We start from the raw sequence: 27,253 nt of genomic DNA, 5'->3' as shown, positions 1-27,253 counted from the left end.
ATTGTCAATAGTATGCAATTTTATGAGTCTCTCACGTGACTGTGAGAAACCTGCACAAGTCCAGGTTTCATAGGCAGGCTGCAACCAGGGACTCCAATGAAAGTCCAATGAAGTTTCTTGATGAGTTCTGGGAAACACTGGGTGTCCAAAGGCGAGCTGGGAAATTCTCATTCAATGCTGAAATCACTTCCCCTTTTAAGGCATTCAACTGATTGGATAAAGCGTCACTCTTTGCTGATGGCAATCTTCCTGATCTATGTAATTGTAATCAGCTATTTATGATTTAGCACTGCAGTAAAAGCAATGGTGACTAAAGTCCATAAATGTCCTTGTATTACAATTAGCCCAGTGCTTGCTTGACGAAAACAACTGGGCATAATTACCTGGCCAAGTTGACGTATTAGCCTAACAGTCACAATCAACTAAGAGAAATAGTGGTGCTGTCACTTGGCAGTTATTGTGTGTGTGTGCACATGTACATGCAGGTGTGCATGCTTTTTTTCTGGAAATGGGGGCAATGGTGGTGCTTTGCAATTTGTACAATTTGTGTAGAATCCTTCTTCCCAACTAGCCTAACTGAAGGCTTTCTAAAATATCACATACTTATGCAATAGCCACCCTAAAACCCAGTGGCTCCAGAAAATGAAAGAAGCAGGCTTTTCCTAACTCAGAACCCATTTCAGATGAACTCTTTAGTTTGCAGTGGTCAAAACTTAAATGCCTACATGTGCCAGACATTACACATCAGTAAAAAGGGCCAGGTAGGAGCTATTTGATTTTATCTAGAGAAAATGGCTACAACTCAGTGAAATTATCATGCAGGCCCACTATTTTTATTCATGTGATTTTTCTTTGTCACAAATTCTTCCTTTTTTAATCATATTTCAATGATTGTGTCATATTTCAGTCAATTTTTAGTACATGGGTCATATAAAAACAGGTAGTAGACTGCATTTGCCCCCCAGACTAGTTTGCTATGTTGGTCTTAAGTACAGAATTTTAGACTTTCTCTGACCATAACCAAATACTCTTTTCTTTTCTGAGGATATATCTTCTTAAGGTATGAAAGGAAGAATTTATTCTCTAGAATATTATATGCTGATTTATCTGAAATTGCCAATAATGATTGTACCATGTTTATGTTTTAAATGGTCTGGTTTAAGAACATAAAATTTTTATGTTGTCTTTTAATGAAAACTGGGTCATTGAATTGGTAGTGGGGAGTATCCTTCCTGTCTATTCCTTGTAATATATGAATTCAAAGTTTTAATATTGGGATATTTCAGAACATTGAGGTAAATGGGAAAAAACTGATAAGCTTTTGACAATGTATTATGTTACATATTAATAAGTTTCCATCTTACAGTTAAATAATATCAATTTAACTGTCTCTAAGTTAAAGTTTAATATTGTTGCTCTCTCAAATGATATTGTTTTCATTAAATAAGAACTATTATAAGAAGTGGAAGTACTTTATTTAAAAATGAAGTTTTAAATGTAAAAGAAATTTCTTAACTTGCATTTATTGGAACAAGCAATTTGATACAGGTTTAGTTATACTTTATTGATTTCTTCAGAGACATATATATCAAAATGCTTTTCCAGTGCTTTACTTTATAAATTTCTAGAATATCGATGTTATTTCTGGGAAATATATCTGAAGTAGTGGAATTCAAATAGGGAATAATTTTTAAAAATTGAACACTGCCCACTTGTGTCTCCTTTTATCTACTTTTAGAATCTTTTTTAAAATTTTAAACTTTTCATACTTCAGCAAAGTTTTAGTGAGTTCCTATGGTATATGAGGGTTACATTCTAATTTCACTCTATTTTGAGAGTTAGATTAATTTTATTATGTTCATCCTTTTAATTAGATTATTTGGTAGTTTAAGAGGGAAAGTTTAAGAATTTTGTACAAGTAAAATTCCATTTCAACAAATATTTAAAAAGATACATTCCTCTATAATTATAAAGCATTTGTCTTTTCCTGTTAGATGACTATCCCATGTAGTTTTTATGGGTCTGATCAGAGCAATTTATAATGGAATTTTCTCTTGTATTTCTGGAAACTTTAAGTGTTTAGCATAGAACTAAATTGTTTGGTCTTTTCGCTATAGGCTAGAGGAAATTGCTGCTTGTTGGTATGACAGAGTTTTGTGAAGAACTCCTGTAATTAGCAAATTTTTTTAAACCTTTGCTACCGAAACCATTCTTATACCTCCTAAACCCATCTAACATCTTTTTCCATTATACACATTCCCAAGTGACTCCATTGATATTTTTAAAAAGTGGTTTGGCTAAAGAGGGGGGAAAATTCTCTCTCTGTTATTTTCAATGAGTTTATAGGATTGATTTTGACTTCTTAGTCACTGAAATGAGGACTTGGCATGATTTCTTCTTGAAAGCCCTTAGATAATATAATTTCTAGAAATCGATTCATTTAAATCAAATTTTGTTTTGCTCTAATAATTTGGTTGTACTTTAGAATTTTATCATCAGATTTTATTTAAACTCCAAAACCCAAATACATTTTTTCTACACCTTACTTTGACTACAACAGTATTATCTTATTTTTATAGAGTTTAAAATTAGAAACATACACAGTAATGCACAATGTTAAACGGAACAGCAATATTTACAGCAAACATATCCAGACTGCAGACTTAGAAGAAAAATCTCTTAGCTATATATATTGAAGACTTCTTATAAAATCTTTTAAACTGTTGCTGTATTTCAGTTTTATTCATTTGCTTTCATTAAATGAATTTTAATTTTCTTCTATAGAAAGGGAATTCTGGGAATTATGTAACAAGTGTAATTTGATGAGACCAAAGCGTTCCCATCACTGCAGCCGCTGTGGCCATTGTGTTAGGAGAATGGATCATCATTGTCCATGGTAAGAAAACGATAATTCACTTTTAGCAAAAATAAAATAAATAGGAAAAAATAAATTTTAGTACTTAAGTTTTTAAAAAAAGTTATATTAAAATTATAGAATTTTTAAAAATCCTTTAATAAGAATACTTTTAATAATTGAATAGTTCTGTCATCCTCTCCCAAAGTGCTATTTCCACAGAGGTCCTATCTTTTCAAACAAGGAGATATTTGAGCAGAAAACAATAAGAAGTAATATACACCCAAATATTACCAAAGAACTAAGATGGTTGTGTTAAATGAGGCACTATAGTAAAAAAAAATCATTTAATATAGTATCTGGCACATAGAAAATACTTGATTCTTAATAGCTATTACTATTTCTAATTGTAATAAACCTAATAAATCCCATTGTTTGTATCCCCCTTTCTGTTTGTTTAATTAAAGAATAACACATTTCTGATTCTTTGGTAATCATCCCAAATTAAGCCTTTTTTAATATTATGCATTAGATAGGTATAGGTATTAACACTGCATGCGTGTTGGTGTGTATATGGTAGGTAGTGAATTCTGCTGAACTGCTAACATTTTTGATCAATAGGGGGCTCTCTTGTAATAGTTAAAGAAAATGTTCTGAGAATTTTTGAAAGCAAGCGTGAGAATTTTGTATTGCATCTCATTTCAAAGCTTTCACAAAAAAATCTGTGAACAAGATATTGTATTTAATTCTGTTTTAGCATTGGATCTCTATATAAATATTTAAGCTGGTATAGCATAGCACTTTATAAATATATCTGCATACATATATATTTATGTTTGTACATGCACTATATACAAAGTTAACTACCTAAATTCATAACTGCATTTATCTAAAACTGACTCAAGGGTAGAATTTTATCTTTGCCTAATAATGTTAGTCAATTTAGAAATTCCCTTACTTTTTATAACTTATTTTGATAGCACACCTAATTAGTAAACTTTCAGTGGAAATTTAGTTTTCAGTGTGGTTTGATTATTTATAGGGAAGGTAATTTCCTGAGGTTAGGAAAAAAAATTAGGATACTTTTATGACAGCATTTTATTAGTATATAAAAATTTTTTAAATTCTCAAATTCTGTCAACAGAATTATGTACAGTATATGGCATGTAGAAGGTGTTCAAATGGTGCCTTGGATTTAAGCAAATAATTCACAAATTACTTCCTAAACCTTAGTTGTCTGTTGTAGTCACAATAGTAATAGATTTTCGAAAGTGAAGTGAAACATTTATTCAGGTAAGTGATAATCACATTGAACTACTCAGTATTAAACACTTTTTAGACTAAAGTTTCTGATTAACTAAAAATATAATAAATACTCATGGCATAGTTAGAAATTGATGTTCCCTTTTAAAATAATGCAATAGTTTATTTTAAGCAGAGCCAAAGTATAGGCCATTAACAAGGAAATGTTTTGTACTATGAAGACTAGTGATATTATTTGGTTTTTTTTTTTTTTAATTGATTTTGTAAAAATATTACATTAAAAAAAAAAAAATGAGGTCCCATTCAACCCCACCACCCCCACCCCACCACTCCCCGCCCAGCAACACTCACTCCCATCATCATGACATATCCATTGCATTTGGTAAGTACATCTCTGGGCATCTCTGCACCTCATGGTCAGTGGTCCACATCATGGCCCATACTCTCCCACATTCCATCCAGTGGGCCCTGGGAGGATTTACAATGTCTGGTGATTGCCCCTGCAGCACCATCCAGGGCAACTCTAAGTCCCAAAGGCGCCTCCACATCTCATCTCTTCCTGCCATTCCCCATACCCATCAGCCACCATGTCTACTTTTCCCACTCCAATGCCACCTTTTCTCTGTGGATCTTGGATTGGTTGTGTCCGTTGCACCTCTATGTCAAGAGGAGGCTCAGATTCCACATGGATACTGGATGCAATCCTCCTGCTTTCAGTTGTAGGCACTCTAGGCTCCATGGTGTGGTGGTTGTCCTTCTTCAACTCCATCTTAGCTGAGTGAGGTGAGTCCAATAAATCAGATAGTAGGAGCTGAAGTCTGTTGAGGCTCAGGGCCTGGCTATCATATTGTCAGTCCAGAGATTCAAATCCCCTAAATATATCTTAAACCCCAACACCAACTATAATTCCAGTAAAGTAGCATGAAAGTCTTATGAAAAGAGATCCCATATGAGTCCAGTTTCATCACGCAGAAACACCAGCTCCAAAGAAGGGCCATCTGACATGGCAGTGAACCCCATCTGCCATGACCATAGAGCCCGTGGGTCTCTTTAGCCCTCAAAGGAACCAATACCTGGGGTTGTATCTACTTTATCTGTCTCTTAGACTCTGCTCAGTTGTGCATAAGGGCAATCCTTCTGACAGCCTCCAGACTCTTTTTTAGAGACTCGTAGCCATGTAAACTCATTTCTCCTTTCCATTTCCCCCTTACATTAGGTCAAACAGCATTTTAAAGTCATGTTATTATATGTAGACAGGGATATATTATTTGTTTTGAAGGAATAAAGCAGACTTGGTAACAAAATGTAGTACTTTCTAGCCAAAAGTCTAATATTGGGATGATTTTTCTAAGCCTCTTACTTCCACAGATTTAACCAACCTCTTAGAATGTAGGCGGGAGGGAGAAGGGAAATAGAAAGAGTTGGTGGATGGGAAAGAAGGGTAGACCAGGGACCTAAATGAGGAATTTTCATGCATATTAAATTCCCTAATAGAGCACTACTGAGATACTCAGAGTATGAGGGAAGTGTTCAGAATGAATTAGAAGCAGGGAGACTTTTTGAAGTTTTTAGAAACTGCATTATCTTAACTGCCTCACAGCTTTAGATTTGGGGGTCAATTATCAGATTGCCTTGAGGTTTTCTATATTTCTTTATCACTCTTTCTAAGTCATTTAAATGGGTACAAAGTAACTCTTACCTATAGATTATGTACCTTAGTGCTTCTTAAAGTTGTCTGGTCAAGAAGAATGCTGTGGTAGTAGCAGTTATTTCTCAGACTTTCTGGGGACAAGAACAAGTGGGACAAGGATAAGTTATCTTTCACATGGTTTAAAGAGTACTTTTGAATTGTGCACATAAGCATACTTTATTGATACCCTCGCTTGAAAATAGCAAAACTTAGTAAATTCCTTTGTTTCTAAAGCATGAGCTCTTAAGTTCAAGAAATGCCTCTCCAAGGTTTTTCAGTTCAGTTCTATAATTGATTTTAAAAATAGACTAATGACAAACCCTCAAAATAATAATTTAATTTAGGAGCCAAGCCTGTTATATCATATTTTCTTTCAGACAGTGACAGTATAATGCTATTTTGAAGTGAAAAGATTCATGCAAGGTAATATATAGTTTTGAAATAGGTTTTCTGCTGGAATTTTAAAATACTTTGACAACTTGAGTACAATAAGTAATTATTGAATAATAAAATATTTAGCTTGATCTTAAAAATTTTGGGATTGAATCTTTTAAATATTTTTCCCAATGGTGCCCACCATTGTATTGGTGGATGTGTAGCTCTAAGTATTTGTAAATAGTTTTGATACATTTTTTATTTTGAGTAGCCAAGGACAGGTTTTAAGAATAAGAAAAATTGTGAATGTTGGAGTAGCAAATCTAAGTTACTTTATTTCACTCTGCTCAATTTGCTCTCCACAGCCAGGATGCTATAATAGAACAATTTACAAGAGAACAGACAGGATTCTTGTTCTCTTGGCCACTGTCTCTTCTAGCTGTTCATTCTCTGGCAGGTGGCTTACCTCCTTTGTTCCAGTTTCCATATCAATAAAACAAGGAGACTACCATCTGCTCTTCCTGCCTCTCTGGGTTGCTGTGGGTTGAAAGTGGCTCATATACACTGACTTCCTTTTCTTTCGTAAAGTAAAAAGTTCTTTGTAAATGGAAGATGGGGCGGTATTTATATCATCTGTTCTTTCTACTGTTTGCTTTCAGGTTTTGTGTGGCTTTAACATAGCTCCACGAAGTTTACATATTTGAAGTTGCTTGTGTTTACTTTTAGTTTCATAGTCTTACCAGTCCTGAAACTAATATCTTCTTAAAGTTTAAAATATTGTTTCTTTTTCTTTTTTTTTTTTTCAGGATTAACAATTGTGTTGGTGAAGATAATCATTGGCTTTTTCTACAGTTGTGTTTCTACACTGAACTTCTTACTTCCTACGCACTGATGTTTTCTTTCTGCCACTATTACTACTTCCTTCCACTAAAAAAGCATAACTTGGTAAGAAATGTTCATATCTGCTAATGTTAGAACAGCTATAGCATACAGTTTTTAACATGTGGTTCTTGAAGTGCAGAAGATTGAAAGCAAAAGCAAAAAACCCCAAACTGGTGATTTTTAGAGTATATTGTTATTGAGAATGTAGACCTTAATCTGACATTCCCTCTTAACCATATCCATTTGTGATTATTTGTGTTGAATTATCTCTTGAAAAGTAACACATTAGATCACACAATACATATGTCCTCGTTTAAAAATATCTGATGTAATGAAAAACAAAGGAAAAATGTTAACTTCTTGTTTCTTTTCAGAAGTAAAAACTTAATTCTATCTACTATAGTTCTAGTGTCATTTTTCAAGGTTCTCAAAGGAATAATTAATTCTTGACAAAAAAAGGACTTTCTTTCCCTCTGACTTTTAGCAGGAATGACAAGATGAATTTATAGTGTGCTTTAAAAAGTTATCCTAATATATACCATTCAAGGCACTGCATTTCTGATATTGTAGAGGAATTGCAGTAAAAGTGAAGACTTTTCCAAGATGGTGATGATAGTGGTGATGACGATGACCAGCAGCTAGAATTTTTGAATCCTTAACTATGTATCAAGCACTTTTCTGTGGACTTTAGAAGCATCCTTATTTTAATGGTTGCAACAAGCACACGAAGGTGATACCATTTTGATACCATTTTCCCCCCATTTTTTCAAACAGGAAACAGGTGTTACAGAAATGCTCTGGATTCTGGGTTCTTGGCGTCATAGTAAGAAAGAATTCAGAGATGTGCCAGTTTAATTAGGCTACTAAAAGAGTTTATTAAGAAATGAGAAAAAAGATAGTACATACCCAAGACATGGGTGCGGGCATGCTGCAGGGTGAGATGCGCACATGTGTAGGTCATTTTAAGCTCTTTCTCCCCACCCCTCATTTGCCATGTTAAGGAGGGCCCCAGCTATTTGCTGTCCTGGTTGATTGCCTTTCTGTCTTCACCTTTTAGCGTTCAGGGAACCAGTGGGGAGGCCTTTCTGGTTGGAGTTATCTGCGGTTCCTTCTGAGCCTGGGAGTTTCAAATGGGACCTCGTTATCAGGGTCTTGGCAGGCTTTTGGGGCTGTAAGGCTTATAGTTTTGTTCTCGGGTGGCTGCCTCCCCTCACAGTTTCCAGAGGGATTTCCTGGCTGTGTTCTGACCAGGGGGGTCCCAGCTTTATTCTGACCAGCTGCCTTCCCTGCTTCCTATACTTCCTGCCTCACAGAGCCTAGTAGAGTTAAATAAAATGCATAAAACTAGTTTAGATTATTCTGGAACCTGATCTCATGTATGGTCTTTTTCTCTTTATTTTTAAAGAAGCTTTAAATTATATAAGTATTACTTTGAAAATATAGAGAATTCCCATCCCCCTCCTACACTCCCTCCCCCTCCTACACTTTACCCCATTAACAAAATGTTTAATTAGTGTAGTTCATTTGTTACAATTAATGAACACATATTGAAACATTGCTACTAAGCATGGTCTATAGTTTACATTATGGTTTACACTTTGTACCACACAATTTTATAGATTTTGACAAAATGCACAATGGCTTGTGTCTGTCATTGCAGTATCATGCAGAACAATTCCAATTCCCCAGAATGCCCCGTGTTCCACCTATTCTTCCCCCTCCCTCTCCTCAGAAACTCTGGTGATCCTCAGGTGTTTGTTTGTTTTTTTGGCTAGTGTTCCTTCTATTTTATTTGGACTTGGATTGGGTTTTTAAAAATATTTGTGTGTGTATGAAAAAAGGGAGAGCAAGCACATGAGGGAGCAAGGGAGAAGGAAGAAAAAATAGAATCCCTGATGGAGAATTTTTATTTCCTATTTACACCATTTTATACTATTTAAATCTTTTATATTAAATTTTCTTTTTAAGATTTATTTATTTATTTAATTCCCCCCCTCCCCCGGTTGTCTGTTCTCTGTGTCTGTTTGCTGCGTCTTGTTTCTTTGTCCGCTTCTGTTATCATCAGTGGCACGGGAAGTGTGGGCGGCGCTGTTCCTGGGCAGGCTGCACTTTCTTTTGCGCTGGGCGGCTCTCCTTACGGGGCGCACTCCTTGAGCGTGGGGCTCCCCTACGCGGGGGGTACCCCTGCGTGGCACGGCACTCCTTGCGCGCCTCAGCACTGCGCATGGGCCAGCTCCACACGGGTCAAGGAGGCCTGGGGTTTGAACTGTGGACCTCCCATGTGGTAGACGGATGCCCTAACCACTGGGCCAAATCCGTTTCCCTATATTAAAATTTTAAGTTCAGTGGTGAGACACAGCTAAATTTTGAAATAAGGGAGGAAAGGAAAGATCTTAAAGTTTTATGGGTGTGTCTCACTCGGCAGCACTCCCACAGTCCATGTCTAGGACTGTGTACTCTTTTCTTGTTTCTTAATAAACTCGTTACTGCCTTGCCTAAAAAAAGATGTATTTGGATTTTTTTAATAGTATACATGATCATTTTGGATAATTGAAAGAGGTTATAATTTGCTATAGTTGCTTACCTGTACTAATTAGTGAGTCTTTTGGTGATTATGTTTATTAAACATAGTTTGAGCAATTAAAATGGGAAACTAATAACTGGAAAATGTTCAAAGGGAAGATTTTAAATAAGAGTGTTTTGGAATTCTCAAATGGAGAATTTAGGGCCTTCTAGTACTGTAGTTTTTAGAAATGGTGCATCTTATTTATACATGAATCTGCTATTATTGGTATTATATGTAGAATGTGTACAAAGTTGTACATATTCCTCCAAATGTAACTTGTTTGAAATAATCAAGCCTAGTAAGAAAAGCATTAAAACAAAACTGCCTGGGAGGAGTAAGGTCATAATTTTTTTTTTAATGTATGAGAGAGAAATAAGGTTCAGTGGTAGTAATGAAAAGATTAACAGAGAGAGGCTCTTTAGGAGAGAGGGCATTGTAATGTGGTGCAGGAGTTGGAAAGCTGTGGAGCATTGGGTTATGTTAGTTTGTTAGTTTTTTAAATTTTTAAACTTTTTATTTTGAAATACTTTCAAGCTTACATAACCCTTAGAAACATAATAACCCCATACAGAGAACATCAATGTACCTTTATTTCTTCAAACATGCAGATCCTTGAATTTTAACATTTTGCATTATCATTCTAGCTGTCTATTCACCAGTCTGTCATTCCATCTGTGTCCGAGCTGGCGGGGGCGGATTCCAGGGGCCTGTGGGAAGAAGAGGGGGCAGGGGACGAGAAGAATGGAGGCAAGACAGGATTCTCATCAAGCCTCGTTTATTGGGGGTAGAACATGGGAATTTATACTGAGGGAAGGGAACGTATCCACAGGTGGTAGGCTGGTCTCGCGGGTGGCAGACGTCCAAGGAGGGGATTGGCTGAAAGTTCGTGCCGGGTCTGCGGAGTTTCGCGCCTTGCACATGCGTATTGCAGTGGTCACCAGAGTTGCGGCGGGAAGGGGAGAACAAAGAAACAAAGAGGAAGAAGAAGGAGGAAATGGCGGGACAGGGCTGTGGTAGTTATAAAATCCGCCATGTTGTTGGAGGCTGTAAACAGACCTTACAGCGGGAGGCTCCCCACAGGTCCCCCTTCTCTGTCTAATGTGTCATGAACTGAAGAAAAGAACAGCTGGCGATGGCTTACGTTAGGGCAGGGCTTATGCTCAGTTGTGACGTGCTGCTGCAAGGTGCTCCCGTACTGAGGGGGGCTGTGCCTGTCTTAGGTCGGGCCTGCACCCGTTAAATGATCAGTCTTACCTGTCATTGGGAAGCGGAGCAGTGAAAGGCCACATCCCTGTCTTAGGTTGACTGATGGGTCAGCCCAGTTGCCCGTCATTGGCTAACCAGACCAGCACCTCAGCGACAAATGACTTGCAAATATAGCAAGCTATAACGGGGAGCTTTTCACCGTTCATGACATGCATGATGTACTGAGATTAGTGGGTGAGGCCACACCCGCCCTGGTCTTGTTAGGCCAAGGTGCCCGTTGCCCGTTTGAGCCGCTGAGTCCTTGCCGAAGCCGTTCAGTGATATTAATTAAACAGAGAAGGTTAAGCCGTGATAGGGGCGGTGGTGACCGCGGATAGGGAAAACAGGCAGGGAAACGCTGTTAGGGTACAGGTTGGCAAAGGCAGCATAAGAGATTTGTATTTTCAAAGGTTGGTTGTTCTTTGGTCCGGACAGGCTGGTATTGACGAACAGCGGCAAGAAACATCATGTGGGCAGAAATTTGCTTCATCCTTTCTTGGAGGAATTTAAGGAGGCAAGGTGCAAATGCACAGATTAAAAGAAGAGCGATTAGGAGGCTGAGGAGGGGACCCAGCCACTGCCTGGGGAAGTGAGCCAGGCAGATAAGGAGGAGGTTGATTGGGAGGACAGTATTCCTTCCCCCAATTCTCGCAATTTTTTAACATTTTACTCAACAATACCAGATTCATTTATATAGTAGCAACATTCTTCCTGGAGGAAAAGGCAGGTTCCCCCTTTTTCAGCTGTAAGTAGGTCAAGGGCCCTGCGGTTTTGAAGGACTACTTGGGCGAGGGATGTTAGTTGCCGCTGCAGAGAGTCAAGAGACTGCGCACTGGATTCTAGGCTAATTTGTTGTTGTTGTTTAAAGTATTGCAAGCTGATGAGGCCATGACCAAGAGCACCACCTGCTGTGGCAGCTGCAGCGACTGAACCTGTGAGGCTAATTTTTTACCAATATAGGGAGGAAGGCAGCTCTCTTTGACACAGATGGGGATAGTAAAATTTTTAGTTTGCCTTCTCCATAGTATGCTAGTTGCGGGGTAATGGCTACTAGGATGCAAGGCCTCATTTTTATAGAATAGAGCATTTTTGGGTTATAGTTAATTTTCCGACAATCATAAGTAGGATTCTTGGTTATGATTAAATTGTAAGAGGGAAACAAAGTCACAATAAACTGAGTATTACTATTTTTGAAGATAATTATGGCCTGATTTTTAACCTACATACAGGAAGGATGGTTACTAATGCATAAGAGTTGATAATCAAATGGTAATATGAGATTATTGATTCTTTGTCTTTCTTTATAGGGTTTAATTGGCAATCAATTATCAATTGGTTTAGGGAATATATGGGTTTTATTCAGATATATATGAAAGAATGGATTTTTCCAGGTTAACACTCTAAGTAATGGGGGGTAGGTATATAGGCCTAATAAGTGTAATTACTGGCAGCTTCCTTATTACTTATAATCACCATCATCAGAAGTTGTAGAAGACTCCATCTCTTCATTCTGGGGTTTAATCCTTTTCGCAGATAACTAAATTTGTTCTCCATTTTCTGAAATGATAAGAGCATAGCCTCACCCCCTTACTTTAATCCTGCCTTTTTTTCATTCATTGCTTAAAATATCTTTCTAGAATATTGGTTGATTTTCATTTTCTGCGTCCACTGTAGATGTTTGACATTTTTCAAAGTGACATTCCACAGGTGTTAATGAATTATAAACATTAAGAAAATGTAAAGTAAATAAAGCTTTTGCTAATTAATCTTTTGGTGTCATAATACCATTATCTCCCCCTTTTTGTTATAAAAGCATAGTTTTTAGGGCATGATGGCTGCATTCAACTATGACTTGACAAATATGACTGTAGGATTATAAGGAATGCCGGCAACATCTTTAATACTATATTTTAAATAGAAAGATTTAAAGGATTTATTAATGTAAGAAGGTGTATTATTAATTTTCAGAGGGCATCCCATTACAGCAAAAGCAGACTATAGATGTGAACGAACATGATGCAACTGCTCCTTACTTTGAGCAGCAGTGTACATAAAATGAGAATAAGTGTCAATATAAACATGAACATATTGTAGTTTACTAAAGGATGGTATGTGAGTAACATTCATCTGCTATAATTGATTAGGAGTTAGGCCTCTGGGATTAGTTTTAGCCTGAAAAGGCACCACTGTTAGTGGTTCATAAGTAGGACAAGCGTGAATAATTTTTTGTGCCTGTAGTTTTATTAACTTTTGATATTTATTTCGCAGGCCTTTAGCATTAATGTGAGTTAGAGCATGGTAATCACGAGCACTTTGTAAACACCCTACTAATAAATCGGCTCGAGCATTATTTGCCGTCATAGGACTAGGCAAAGAGGTATAAGAGCGTATGTGAGTAATGTAAATAGGATGCTGTTTTAACCTGATGAGATGTTGCAAGTCAGTGAACAGTTGAGATAACTCATTCATAGCAAAGATATGAGCTGTTTCAATATGCTTAACAGTAAGGCATACATATTCAGAATCAGAGACAACATTCAAAGGTTCCTTAAATATTGTTAACACCTTAATGATGGCAGCAAGTTCAGTACGCTGGGCAGACGTGAATGGAGTCTGCCAAGCCTGTTCTTTTCAAGAAGTAACGTATACTGCTTTTTTATTACTATTACTATCAGTAAATACTGTACAAGATGGTTGGGCTATGCACATAGTCTTGAAAAGCACTGCAAAAGTTCATTGTTAGGTTTTTTATAGATAGAGGAATGCAGCTGGCTTGATTTGTGTAAGAAGACACTGAAGAAAGTCTTAGCAAGTTTTAAAACAAAGTGATAGCAATACAGCTGGACTTTAACTTTTTGCAACAAACTAGCAGTGTTTGGGATTGCTGCATACTAGTGTTATTACTTTAATCTATGATAAGAGGTTGTTTCTGTGACATATACTCTTTTATTATAATTAAAACCATAAATAACCACATTGTACTTTTCTTTAATATTATGCTGAAATATTGGTAACTTTGTACACTTTTAAGCATTTATAGAAACCTTTTACTCATACAACTTTAATTAACAGAGGGTTAAAGGAAAGAAAAAACTTGTTAATTTTATAACACTTTAAAACACCTTTTATTTAACTTATAACATATTAAATGAACTTAATTATTTTATTTAATTTTTCCTTTAAGGTAAAAGAACAAATCTCTTATAATTAGTTTGGAATAAAAGGCCACTGTTCAGGATTAGGTTTTGAGAAAGCAGTTTTGAACATTATGTTCCTTTAAAAGAGATAAAACTTTCCTTTCTTGGAACACCGAGGAAATGGCAAGCACAAGAAGCTATTTTGAGAAAACAGACTTTCTTTGTATACTGACTATTGAGGATAAGAACTTTTACCAAAACAGATTAATGATGAGAGGCCTTGAGAAAGAAAAAAAATTTTCAACTTTGCATCAGCATACTACTTGATACTAAAGCCTTTAAAATTTTATAGATAGACCCATCAAATCTTATTCAACTTTAACTATAAAAATTCCTTTTTCACAAACCTTCTGCACTTTCAGTGGTCACTCAGGTTTTGTTCCATATTTTACTCTTTCTTAATAACCAATCATTTTATCTTAGGACAAAATTATCCCCTGTTTCCTTAATAATAAAAACACATTCCATATAGCCTACATACAAAGTTATCAAGCAAACTTCTTATAACATAATACCGTGAACACTAAACAAGCTTGTTAAAATAATGAACTTTTCTTTAAATACTTAGTAGCATGCAGTATCAGAAACAGTTTCCTAGGAGCAAGTTGGCAGGGGAGGCTGGCTGCTGTCAATCTTTCCTGTTATAAAATTACCTTTTATTATTATCATCATCAATTCAGTTTTATATATACTTAATAATGACTTTTTGGAATTAGCCATTTAAACACCTTAATTTAAACAATGCTTTATTAAACCTTTTATAATTATTTATAACCATATAGACTATAATTATATCATTTTAAGACAAATTTCATCTTCACAGAACACATTCCCTTACTTAAAGTTATCACAATACCTTCTACAACTTGCCACATGCAAATTAAATTTCAAGAGTTTATGAAAAATTAGCCATCCTACTTTAGGACAAAACACATTTTTTAGAAAAAAAAATTTTTATATTTCAATCAGCATTCCCACAAACTTTTAACCTTTTTTAATATTCATTTAAGTTTTACATTCTTCATATTATCCTGTGAAGAAAAATAAGTTATTCTTTTCAATCTAGGCAAGAAAAACTCTTTATGAAGACTTATAGTTAATTTTGTTAATCAAGACTTACAATTTTTATTATTGTAGATATCTTATTAACATTTAAACTTATGTATTAATATAATAAACTTAAGTATTAATATAAGCGCTTATTTAATTTTTGGCCATTTGAATAGAGCTCTTTTAAAAATTTTTACTAATTTATATTTACCATCCGGAGGTATCACAATATACACTAACATTGAATGAACAGACAAACACAAAACAATTACAACACATTAACAGAAACATACAATTCATTTACAATTGACTCATAATTCTTACTTTCTTGGTATAGCTGCTTTTAAATCCTCTGTTATATATCACATCTTAGATTGTACTTTTTAAGATTTCTTCTGGAATCCATGTCACCTGTAATATGCAAGCTTGTGCTTGGAAACATTATTAGTTATCAGCAATCAGTTAAAATAACTTGAGCAGCATAAATGTAGTTAAGTTTTTATTTTGCAGTTTAGACAGACCATTAACACACATTTTTGGATTATTACTGTAAGACCATACTGAGACTTGAAGTTCTGGAGAAAACTATTGATTTAAAACTGAAAATTCCGTTTAGACCTTGATAAAAACTTGGTACTAATTTTATTATCTTGGTTAAGTAAGCCCAATCAGAATTAGCATGGAAACAAAACAAAACACAAATGTTTTGTTTTGCCACGTTTTTCTCTCTTTCCAGTGGCTTAACTATATTAGCCCTCACTAGCCCAGAGCTACATTGTCATGTAGACAGCAGGGAGTTTGAAGAGTTGCGAAAGGGATTGGCATTTGCCGGAAGAAAGTTGATTGCCTCATAAGCTTGTTTGGGTTTCGGGGCCTGTGGCTGGCCCTGCCTCCCGTTTCCCAGATGGGGAGGGAGAGGTTGACCCTGCATGTCGGTTTGGGACCGACAGCCACTAGCCCAGTGCCGGGTGCAGCGGCTACGAGGACAGACTCTAGGAGCACTACTAGGCTTTTTGTTAATACCAGGGGTGGGACAGTCTCGGGCGAAATGGCCACGATCACCGCACTTAAAACAAGTTCTTTTTTGCTGTGGCTGTAAAACCTCTTTTAAAGCGGCCGCCTTAGAAACATTGGAGGAGGCAAGAAGGCGGGGGGGTGGGAGAGGCGGGGCCTGAGTTGCGGGGGGATAGTTTCCAGGGGATAGGGAAGGTGGAAGAGCTGGATAGAGAGGTGGGGGAGCGGCCAGTGGAGCGGTGGGCGGGGGATAATGAGTTATTTGATTGCCTAAAGGAGCCGGAGCTTGGGAAGCAGGGGGAGTACTTTTTGAGGGTTTTAGGTTTTGGACGTAAGTTTGAGCTATGTTCTTCGTTATTGGAAGGGGAACTTTCACCATCACTATTTATAGTGATGGAGACTGAACTGGAGCGGCTAGAAGGTTTTGCAGCCTGAGGGGAAGGATGTAAGGGTGGAGGGCAAGGGGCCTCATTATTCTGCATAGGAGGGGGTGGAGAGGACGAAGGGCAAAAAACTTTTTCGCACTGTTAGCCGCTTAGGGGCAAAAGTGGCGCACGGCTAGGAGATCATTAATTACAGTCCAATAACTGAAGGCAGTAACAGGGACCCTACTGGGGCCGAAAGTTTTGTAAAAATCCTGCAAGGTGTCGCCTACACAGCGCCACCATTTCTCATCAATAGTATCTTCTTGGGGGAACCAGGGGCAGATTTCTTGCAGGAAGGCAAAGAATTTAGAGAGTTCTTTAACAGTAACCTTTACTCCTCTCGTCCTAAGGGGGCCCTGCAGGCCGGACAGGAAAAGGGAACGATCACTAGAGGATGCCTGCCCCATTATAGCCAATCACTCACTGAGACAGTCTTCAGAAGATAGGCAGTCTTTTGAAGGTCTCCACCGCCCAAGCTGATGGCTTGGGTCTCTTTAGCCCCAGCTGATGGCTTGGGGTACCTGCGCAGTCTTTTCAGCATCGGCCAGAACTTCTTCCCTGGGTCCCATCCACGTTGGGCGCCACTTGTCTGAGCCAGCGGGGGCGGATTCCAGGGGCCTGTAGGAAGAAGTGGGGGCAGGGGATGAGAAGAATGGAGGCAAGACAGGATTCTGATCAAGCCTCGTTTATTGGGGGTAGAACATGGGAATTTATACTGAGGAAAGGGAACGTGTCCACAGGTAATAGGCTGGTCTCCCAGGTGGCAGACGTCCAAGGAGGGGATTGGCTGAAAGTTCATGCCGGGTCTGCGGAGTTTCACGCCTTGTGCATGCATGGTGCTGTGGTTACCAGAGTTGTGGTGGGAAGGGGAGAACAAAGAAACAAAGAGGAAGAAGAAGGAGGAAATGGCGGGGCAGGGCTGTGGTAGTTATGAAATCCGCCATGTTGTTGGAGGCTGTAAACAGACCTTACAGCGGAAGGCTCCCCACACATCTGTCTGTCTGTCTGCCTATTTATCAGTCCATTTTCTCAACACTTGAGTGTAGGTTTTATGTATTATGTATATATAACCTTGGACACTTAATACTGCCATGCACATTTTCTAAGAACGGGAATATTTACTTATGTGTCCACCTTAAGTGCAGTTATCAAGTTTAAGAAATTTAACATTGATATAAAGCTTACAGTCTATATTCCAATTTTTTCATATGTCCCATCAATGTCCTTTGGGCCCTCTCTCTTCCCTTGTAAGATCCTATCTTGGTTTGCCACAGGGCTGCCAATGCGAAGTACTGGAACTATGTTGGCTTTTTTAAAGAGGATTTATTTGGGGTATCCTAGGCCATGAAATGTCCAAATCAAGGCACCATCAGAGATGCTTTCTTACCAAAGGCAGCTACTGTGATCCTGGTGTCCTGCCACGTGGCGATCAGGCATATGGCAGGGTTCCTCTCCTCAGACTTGAGCTGCTGCATGAGCCCAGGCCCTCAGAGCTTCTTTCTGTGCCTCTGTGCTCTGTTCCCTCACCTGTTTTTGTTTAAAAAATTTTTTTTATTCCCCACCCCCTTTGTGGCTTACTTGCTGTCTGCTCTTCCGTGTCCATTCGCTGTGCGTTCTTCTGTTTGTTTGTATTTTATTTATTTATTTATTTATTTATTTATTTATTTATTTATTTCCCCCAACCTTGTGTGGCTTGCTTATTGTCTGTTCTCTGTGTCTATTTGCTGTGCGCTCTTCTGTGTTTTTTTACTTGTCTCCCTTTTTGTTGCATCACCTTGCTGAGTCAGCTCTCCATGGTGCTTGTGGGCTGGGCGGCTCTACACGGCATGCGGAGGAGCCTGCCTTCATAAGGAGGACCCGGGACACAAACCCAGGGCCTCCCATATGGTAGCAGGAGCCTAACTGATTGAGCCACAGCTACATCCCTGTTTTTATTAATAAAATTTTATTGGAATACAGCTACACTCATTTGTTTATGTATTTCCTATGGCTGCTTTTGCATTACAATGGCAGAGTTGAGTACTTGTAGTAAAGAATGTATGGCTTGCAAAACTTAAAACGTTTATTTTCTGATTCTTTACAGAAAATGTTTGCCAACTTGTGATAGTGGAATGATCTTGGCTTTGTAAACAGACACATAGGATTAAAGCTTGGCTTTTTTTTCACTACATATATAATCTTTGACATATTGCTTAAAGACTCTGAGCTGCATTTACCACCTCTGAAAAATGTGAATAGTAAATGAAGTAGTATATGTAGAAGTACCAGGTATAAAATGTTTAATTTATGTTACATTTGATTTTTAATGAACGTTCTCAGAAGAAAGGAACATTGTTTCTTTGGCCTGTTGAATTTTGGAATTTTAAAAACTGTTTAACAGTATTATTAGAAGATTGATGACAAACTAAAGAAATTCCCATAATGAAAAGGGATATGATGGTAACATACTTACCTTAAGGGGTAAAATTTTGGAATTATAGGCTGATTTCCCTCTCCAAATGTTTCCAAGTTCATTTAACATACTTGTAAGAAATCCAGTAGAAACTCTGGCGATATTAATGCCAATTACAGGAAGAATCCTTTTTTAAAATGGAAAACGTGATTGTAAGTGATAATAGTTTAATATTAAGATAGATATGTGTATGTGTATGTATGTACATACGTGGTAAATGTTGAAAAAAAGACCAGCAGTCTAGTAAAAGTTTTATTAAGAGATTTAAAATACTAGGAGGAAAAACAAAAAATGAGTATGAGTTGGGTTTTGAAAACTCAATGCAGGGAAGCAGATTTGGCTCAGCTAATAGAGCATCCGTCTACCATGTGGGAGTTCCAGGGTTCAGTCCCTGGGCCTCCTGACCCCTTGGGGGGCTGGCCCACGCACAGTGCTGATGTGCGCAAGGAGTGCTTTGCCATGCAGGGACGTCCCCTGTGTAAGGGTTTCCCATGTGCAGGGAGTGCACCCCATAAGGAGAGCCACCTCATGTGAGGAAGGTGCAGCCTGCCCAGGAGTGGCGCTGTATACACAGAGAGCTGGTGCAGCAAGATGACACAAAAAGGAGAGACACGGATTCCCAGTGCCACTGATGCAAATGCAGGCAGATACAGAGGAACGCGCAGCAAATGGACACGGAGAGCGGACAACTGGGGAGGCAGGGAAGGGGAGAGAAATAAATAAAAAATAAATCTTTAAAAAAGAAAAAAGAAAAAAAAACTCAATGCAGATGTTTCTTAGAGTAGTCAATGGCAGAAGCAATGCAGGCACTTTTTTTTTTCTTACAGTAATCATAATATGTTAGTTAATGTCATTATTAAATGAAAATCTGATGATTTAGCCTGATGATAATGGTTCTAATAAAGCTACATTGATAATAAGTAGTAATTTATAAATAGTTTTAGGAACCTGACAGTTATTTATGTCTAGTAGTGTCAAGCAAGAATTGTCCTTAGTCTAAATCTTACAGTATTCTTATTTTTTTTAAGGAGGTGCATTTATAATTAGCTTCATGTTAGAGGTAATAAATTTTAAACCCAAAGAGGTAGTTATGATGTTTCCAAGATCATTTATTTATTTATTTATTTTTAAAGATTTATTTATTTATTTATTTTTAAAGATTTATTTTTATTTATTTAATTCCCCTCCCCTCCCCCGGTTGTCTGTCTTCTGTGTCTTTTTGCTGCGTCTTGTTTCTTTGTCCGCTTCTGTTGTCGTCAGCGGCATGGGTATTTTTTATTTATTTCTCTCCCCTTCTCCGTCCTCCCCCACCACCAGTTGTCTGCTCTCTGTGTCCATTTGCTGTGTGTTCTTCTGTGTCCACTTGTATTCTTGTCAGCGGCACCAGGAATCTGTGTCTTTTTGTTGCGTCATCTTGCTGCATCAGCTCTCCGTGTGTGCGACGCCACTCCTGGGCGGGCTGCACTTTTTTTGTTCTGGGCGGCTCTCCTTATGGGGTGCACTCCTTGCACGTGGGACTCCCCTATACAGGGAACACCCTGTGTGGCACAGCACTCCTTGTGCGCATCAGCACTGCACGTAGGCCAGCTCATCACATGGGTCAGGAGGCCCTGGGTTTGTTTATTTATTTATTTAGTCTTTATTTTTTTAATGTTACATTAAAAAAATATGAGGTCCCCAAATACCCCCCCACCCCCTTCACCCTACTCCTTCCCCCATAACAACAACCTCCTCCATCATCATGAGACATTCATTGCACTTGGTGAATACATCTCTGAGCACCGCTGCACCTCATGGTCAATGGTCCACACCATAGCCCACACTCTACCGCAGTGCACCCAGTGGGCCATGGGAGGACATACAATGTCCATAAACTGTCCCCACAGCGCCACCTAGGATAACTCCAAGTCCCGAAAACGCCCCCACATCACATCTCTTCCTCCCACGCCCTACCCCCAGCAGCCACTATGGCCACTTTCTCCACACCAGTGCCACGTTTTCTTTGATTACTAATCACAGTAGTTCATGAATAGAATATCAGTAAGTCCACTCTAATCCATACTCAATTCCTTCATCCTGTGGACCTTAGAATGGTTGTGTCCACTCCACATCTATATCAAGAGGGGCCTTAGATTCCACATGGATGCTGGATGCAATTCTCCTGCTTTCAGTTGTAGGCACTCTTGGCTCCCTGGTGTGGTGGTTGACCTTCTTCACCTCCATGTTAGCTGAATGGGGTAAGTCCAATAAACCAGAGTGTAGGAGTTACAAGTCTGTTGAGGCTCAGGGCCTGGCTATCACATGGACATGGTCAGTCCAGAAATTCAGGTCCCCTGGGTATACACTAAACTCTAGCGCCAACTACAGATCCAGTAAAAGTAACAGGAGAGGCTTGTGAACAAAGATCACATCTGAGTCCAGCTCTATCACACAGAAACGCAAACTCCAAAGTAGGGCCAACTGACATGGCACTGAACTCCGTCTGCCATGACCATAGAACCTGTGGGTCTCTGTAGCCCTCAGAAGGAGGAGGCCCTGGGTTTGAAACCTGGACCTCCCATGTGATAGGTGGACGCTCTATCTGTTGAGCCAAATCTGCTTCCCTCCAAGATCATTTAATACCCTATTAAGGAACCCAATACTTTTTAACCTTATTTATGATATATTCTTTGAATGAATGAAGTGATTAATATATATTATCAAATTAGGTATATGGAGAGAAAAAGTCTATAATATTGCCTATTATAAGAAAAAATATTTTGTAGATTAATTTAAATATGTAAAAATTGAATGTTTATTAGTAGTATTCCTAACCTACTTAAAATTACTAGAGTAAAAACTGAATTCTAGGACATAACTGTGGTACATTTATCAGGACTAAGAAATCAATATTCGTAGAATACAAATAATTAAACTATAGACTTTATTCAGTTTTCACCAGCCTTTCCACTGAGATACCTTTTCTGTTTCAAATCCAGTCCAGATACCATGTTGCATGTGGTCCCCATGTCTCCTTATTCACCTCCAATCTGTGGGAAGAATACTGCTGGATTTAATCTGATATTTTCTTTAGGATTTCTGTGTCTATTCTTGAGTGGTATTAGTCTGTAATTTTCTTTTTTTGTAATGTTTTTATCTGGTTTAGGTGTAAGAGCAATTCTGGTTTCATAAAGTGAACTGGGAAGTATTCCCTCTTCTTATTTGTAAGAGATTGTGTAGAATTGATATTATTTCTTCTTTAAATATGCAGTAGAATTCACTGGTGAAGCCATCTGGATCTGGAATTTTCTCTTTTGGAAGACACTAAACTTCATATGCAACTTCTTTAACAGATTTCATGTTATCTTGTTTCTTTTTAAGTGAGTTTTGGTAGTTTGAATCTTTTTCACCTTATTTTTAATTTTTGTGTACAAAAATCACTTTTGCAGTGTTCACTTATTCCCACTTCCCGTTCCCCGCCACACTTTTTTTTTTGCCTGTAGGATCAGTAGTGATGTCCTCTCTTTCACTTCTGATATTGGTAATATCAGATTGGTTTTCTGATATAGGTCTTCTCTTCTTTTGGCTTGGTCAGCTATTTTAAAGAACCAGCTTTTGGTTTCATTGATTTTCTGTAATGCTTTTCTTGTCTAATCCTTGTAATTTCCCTTTTTTTGACTTCTTTGGATTTATTAGTAATTGGCTCTTTTTACCCTAGCTTTTTGAGATGGCACCTTAGCCTGCTGATTTTAGATCTACCTTCTTTTCTGAGGTGTTTAATACTATAGGTTTCCTGTGAAGCACTGGCAACAGGCCACAAAATTTAATATATTGTATATTCATATAGTACATATTATTTATTAATTTCTTTTTAGATGTCTGAATTATTTAGAATTGTGTTAATTTCAAACTAATTAATTTCTACTTTGGTATTGTCTAAAAACACACTTTTTATACTTTTTTTTGAAAAATGTTTTTAAAAACTTTAAAATTTATTCTTTTATAAAATCCTTTTTTCTATTTTTATGTTAGAGAAGGCTTATTTTATGGCTTAGAATATGGTCTATCTTGGCAAATATTCCATGTGCACTTGAAAAGACTATGTATTCTGCTTTGTTTGAGGAAGTGTTCTGTAAGTGTCATTTAGGCCAAGTTTGTTTATACTGTTTTTTAGGTTATCTGTATCTTTACAGGTATTCTGGCTTACCTTTTCTATCAATTACTGAATAAGCAATTTTGAAGTCTCTAATTATAATTGTGGAATTGTTTATTTTTCCTTTTAGTTCTGTTAGTTTTGCCTCATATATAATTTTTTTTTGTAGGTACTGGGGCTGGGGATTGAACCTGGTAACTCATATGTAGGAAGCTGGCCCTCAACTACTGAGCTACTCTAGCTTCCCTGCCACACATACACACACACATATATATTTTAATTTTAATTTTTTTAAAGATACTTAGATTACATAAATGTTGCATAAAAAATACAGGAGATTCCCACGTGTCCTGCTCCCCACATCTCCCACACTTAACCCACATTAACAACATCCCTCGTTAGTATGGTACATTCATTGTATTTGATGAACCCATTTTGGAGCATTGCTACTAAGCATGGATTACAGTTTACGTTGTAGTTTACACTCTCTCCCTCCCAATTCTGTAGATTTATAAACATTTATGATTATTACATCCTCTTGGACAATTAACCCTTTGTCCATATGTAATGTCCCTCATTGTCCATGATAATATTCCTTGTTCTGAAGTCTTTCTTCTGAAATTAGCATAGCTTTCTTTTGACTGGTATTTACATGGTTTATGCTCTCCATCCTTTTACTTTTAATCTATCATTTCTTGATATTTGAAATGGATTTCTTTTAGAAAGCATAGAGTATCTTGCTTCTTTATCCATTCTGACAATCTCTGTTTTTCAACTGATATAGTTAGTTCAAGGTTTCCCAATCTTGGCACTGTGGGCATTTTGGATTATCTGATTCTTTATTTTGATAGGCTGTTTTATGCATTATAGGATGTTTAGGAGCATCCTTGACCTCTCTCCATTAGATGGCAGTAGCACCTCCCTAGTCATGACACCCAAACATGTCCTCCAACATTGCCAAATATCGCCTTGGGGGCCAAAATCTTTCCTAGTTGAGGACCACTGGTTTGGACCATTCACCTTTAAAGCGCTTATTGATGTAGTTGGATTAAAATCTACCATCTCATTAGCTGTTTTCCATTTGTTCCATTTGTTCTTTGTTTCTTTTATTATTTTTCTTACTTTTCTGGCTTTGAGAGCATTTTTGTAATGGTTTCATTTTATCTCTTTTTTGACTTATCATTTATATTCCTTAAAAAAAAACTTTGAGTAGTTGCCCTTAATATTGCAATCCACATTTAAAAACAATATGCATCTACCATAAAATCTAATACTGGCTTATGTGTACACATATTGTGAGACCCTTATAACAGTTTATTTCTAATACACTCCCCCCCATCTTATATGCACTATAGTCATACATTTCACTTTTACATGTTCTATAAAATCACATACTTTGTTACTATTTTCCGTAAATAATTATCTTGTAAAGCAATTAAAAATAAGGAATGCAAGATCTTAATTTTCGTTTATCCTATTTCCAGCTCTATTTCCTTGTTTTTCTTACCTATTGTCCCTTCTGCCTGAAGAGCTTCTGTACATTGCTTGTAGAGTAGGTCTAGAAATTACCATACTTTTTGTTCATCTAAGATAGTCTTTGTTTCTTCTTCACTTCTGAAGGATATTTTTCATGGGTTCAGAATTCTGCGTTGACAGGTTTTGTTGTTGTTGTTGCTGTTTTTCTTTCAACATTTCAAAGATGCCTTCCTGTTGTCTTCTCGCTTGGCTTCCGAGCAGAAGGCCTATGCACTTCTTTTTCTTGTTTCTTTATAGGTACTGTGTCTTTTTTCTTCTGGCAACCTTTAAAATTTTCTCTTTCTCTTTGTTTTTCAGCAGTTTGCATATGATTTGCCTAGGTGTGCTTTGTTTTGTTTTAAATTTGTTTTGTTTTAAATTTCTCCTGCTTGGTATAATCTGAGTTTCTTGTGCCTGAGGTTTGGTATCTGATATTAATTTTGAAAGGTTCCTGGTCATTATTTTTTCAGATATTTCTTCTCTTCTCTTTCTGAGTTTCCAGTTACATGTATGTTTGAGTATTTAATAACGACCCACAGCTTTTGTGTATTCTGTTGTGTTTCTTTCACTCTGCATTTCAATTTGGATCATTTCTGTTGACCTATCTTCATGTTCACTGGCGCTTTCCTGGCTTGTGGCAAGTCTGCTAATGAGCCTATCTAAGGCATTCTTCATCTTCCTTTGTTTTAAATTTTTTTGTATTTTCCAGAGAGATTTCTTAATTTCTTCTCCCTGCTTAGTTTTCGAATTCCCCTCTTGGCTTTGAGTTTTTCCCTTTGCACTGCTCCCCAGCAAAAATTTGTTTCTTGTAGCTCTCCCAGTTGTATTCCCCTGTTGTTTTTACTTGAAACTCATTAGCATGGTTGTCGGTATGTGAAGGAGATTTGGGGATGGGAGGGACATTTTGTTGTTCTGATTAAGCTGCAGTCTTAGATTTAAGACTGAGTGTTTCTACCTCTTTTCCATATGTGATAAGAAGCCAAGCTCATGTTCCTGCTCTTCTCCCAGGGGTTGAGCTCTTTTTTTTTTTACCCCTTCTCTTTCCCCGGCTTTAGTGGGTTTCTACCAGCGCCTTCAGGCTATAGTTTTTGTTGCTCTTCTCCCTTCAGATTAGGGCTTTTGTTCCTTAGGGAAAATAGGAGAGATAGGTCTGGGCAGAGTTTTGGCAGGACCTATTATTTTCCTCCCCTAACTAGAACCATGGGGAGAAGATTTTTCAGAATTTTCTTCTTTCTTTTTTGTGAGTGCCTGGAAGAGTTCCTGAGGAAAAGAGGGTGCTAACTTCCCCATCCTTGCACCCAGGGGCTTTGCATTCTCACATTAGCCCATACTCAACCTTTAGCAATTTGTTAAAAATTTCTGGCTGAATCTTCCTACTGGTTTATGTGACATTTGGCGGCATATGCCCCAGGCAAGCAAATGCTGGAGTACCATTTCTCCCAGCAGGAACCTCTCTTTCTCCAGATTTTGGATTAGTTTGCCCTGGGACCTCAGTTCTTTGATCAGATCATAAGAAAGTCATTAATGTACAGTTTTGTCCAACTTTTTTAGTTATTTTATTTTTGCATGGGAGGAGTGACACTTTCTAGCTCTCTTTATCTCTTGAGTTGAATCCTGAAATTCGGTTTATCTACTTTGCTTAATTAATTAATTTATTCTAATAGATTATCTGTAGATCCTTTTGGATTGTCTAAATTTAAACATATCATGTGTTCAGTGACTTGTTGACTTTTATCAAATTTTTTTCTGCATTTATCCAGATGATTAATAAGATTTCTCCTTTTCCAGTTAATATGGTGAACTACATTGAATTTTCATATGTAATTTCACATATATTGTTTTTATATTTGGTCAGATTATATCTACCATTATTTTGTTAAAGATTTTTGTATATGTATTAATGAGAGATTAGCCTACAGTTTCCTTTCTTATTATGTTAGGTTTCAGTTTCAAGATTATGCTGCCCTCATTAAATGACCTGGAAAGTGTTCCTTCATTTCTATTCCTTGTAAGGTTTCTGCTATGCTGTTTTCTTGATTGTTTGGAATAATTTGCTGATGAAGCCATCAGGGCCTTGGGATTTTTTGTGGGAAAAATTTTAAATTAGGGAATTCATTTCTTTATTACATGTAGGGCTATTCAGATTTTTTGCTATCTTCCTGCTCAGGTTTGGAAAATTGTGTCTTTTTCCTAGGAATATGACCAATTAATCTAAGTTTTAAAATTTATTGATTTTTATACCTCTTAATATACCTGAGGATATGTAGGATAATTTAAATATTTTTAGGATTGTCCTTTTTATTCCTGAGTTTGGTAATTTGTGCTTTTTCCCTTTTCTTATTTGATTTAGCTTGCTAGAAGTTTATTTAAGTAATCTTTTCAAATAACCAGCCTATGGTTTTGTTGGAATTTTTTTTTTTTTAGTATTGTATGTTTACTTTTTGTTTCATTAATTTCTACTGTTTATTATTTCTTTCATCTATTTTCAGTTTAACATGATGTCCTTTATCTAACTTTGCAAAGTGGATGCTCTTTAAAGAACATCTGTAAATGTTTTTTATGGATATTAGATTATTGATTTCCAGCTTTTCTT

At 37.1% G+C, this 27,253-nt stretch overlaps 1 protein-coding gene across 3 annotated transcripts in view; it reads left to right on the top strand.

The window, feature by feature from the left end:
• ZDHHC21 (zinc finger DHHC-type palmitoyltransferase 21) overlaps window positions 1-27,253 on the top strand; it is an 86,495-nt gene that overhangs the window by 21,456 nt on the left and 37,786 nt on the right. For all 3 annotated transcript variants that reach the window (XM_058301881.2, XM_071216739.1, XM_058301880.2), the window contains 2 exons: window positions 2,785-2,896; window positions 6,989-7,127. In XM_058301881.2, the coding sequence (XP_058157864.1) occupies window positions 2,785-2,896; window positions 6,989-7,127 (251 nt within the window). The remainder of the gene's footprint in view (window positions 1-2,784; window positions 2,897-6,988; window positions 7,128-27,253) is intronic.

Source organism: Dasypus novemcinctus, chromosome 8 (genome assembly GCF_030445035.2).
Source record: "Dasypus novemcinctus isolate mDasNov1 chromosome 8, mDasNov1.1.hap2, whole genome shotgun sequence".
NCBI lineage: Eukaryota > Metazoa > Chordata > Mammalia > Cingulata > Dasypodidae > Dasypus > Dasypus novemcinctus.
The sequence above is the reverse complement of the archived record's forward strand: the minus strand, read 5'-3'. Positions and strand labels throughout refer to the sequence as shown.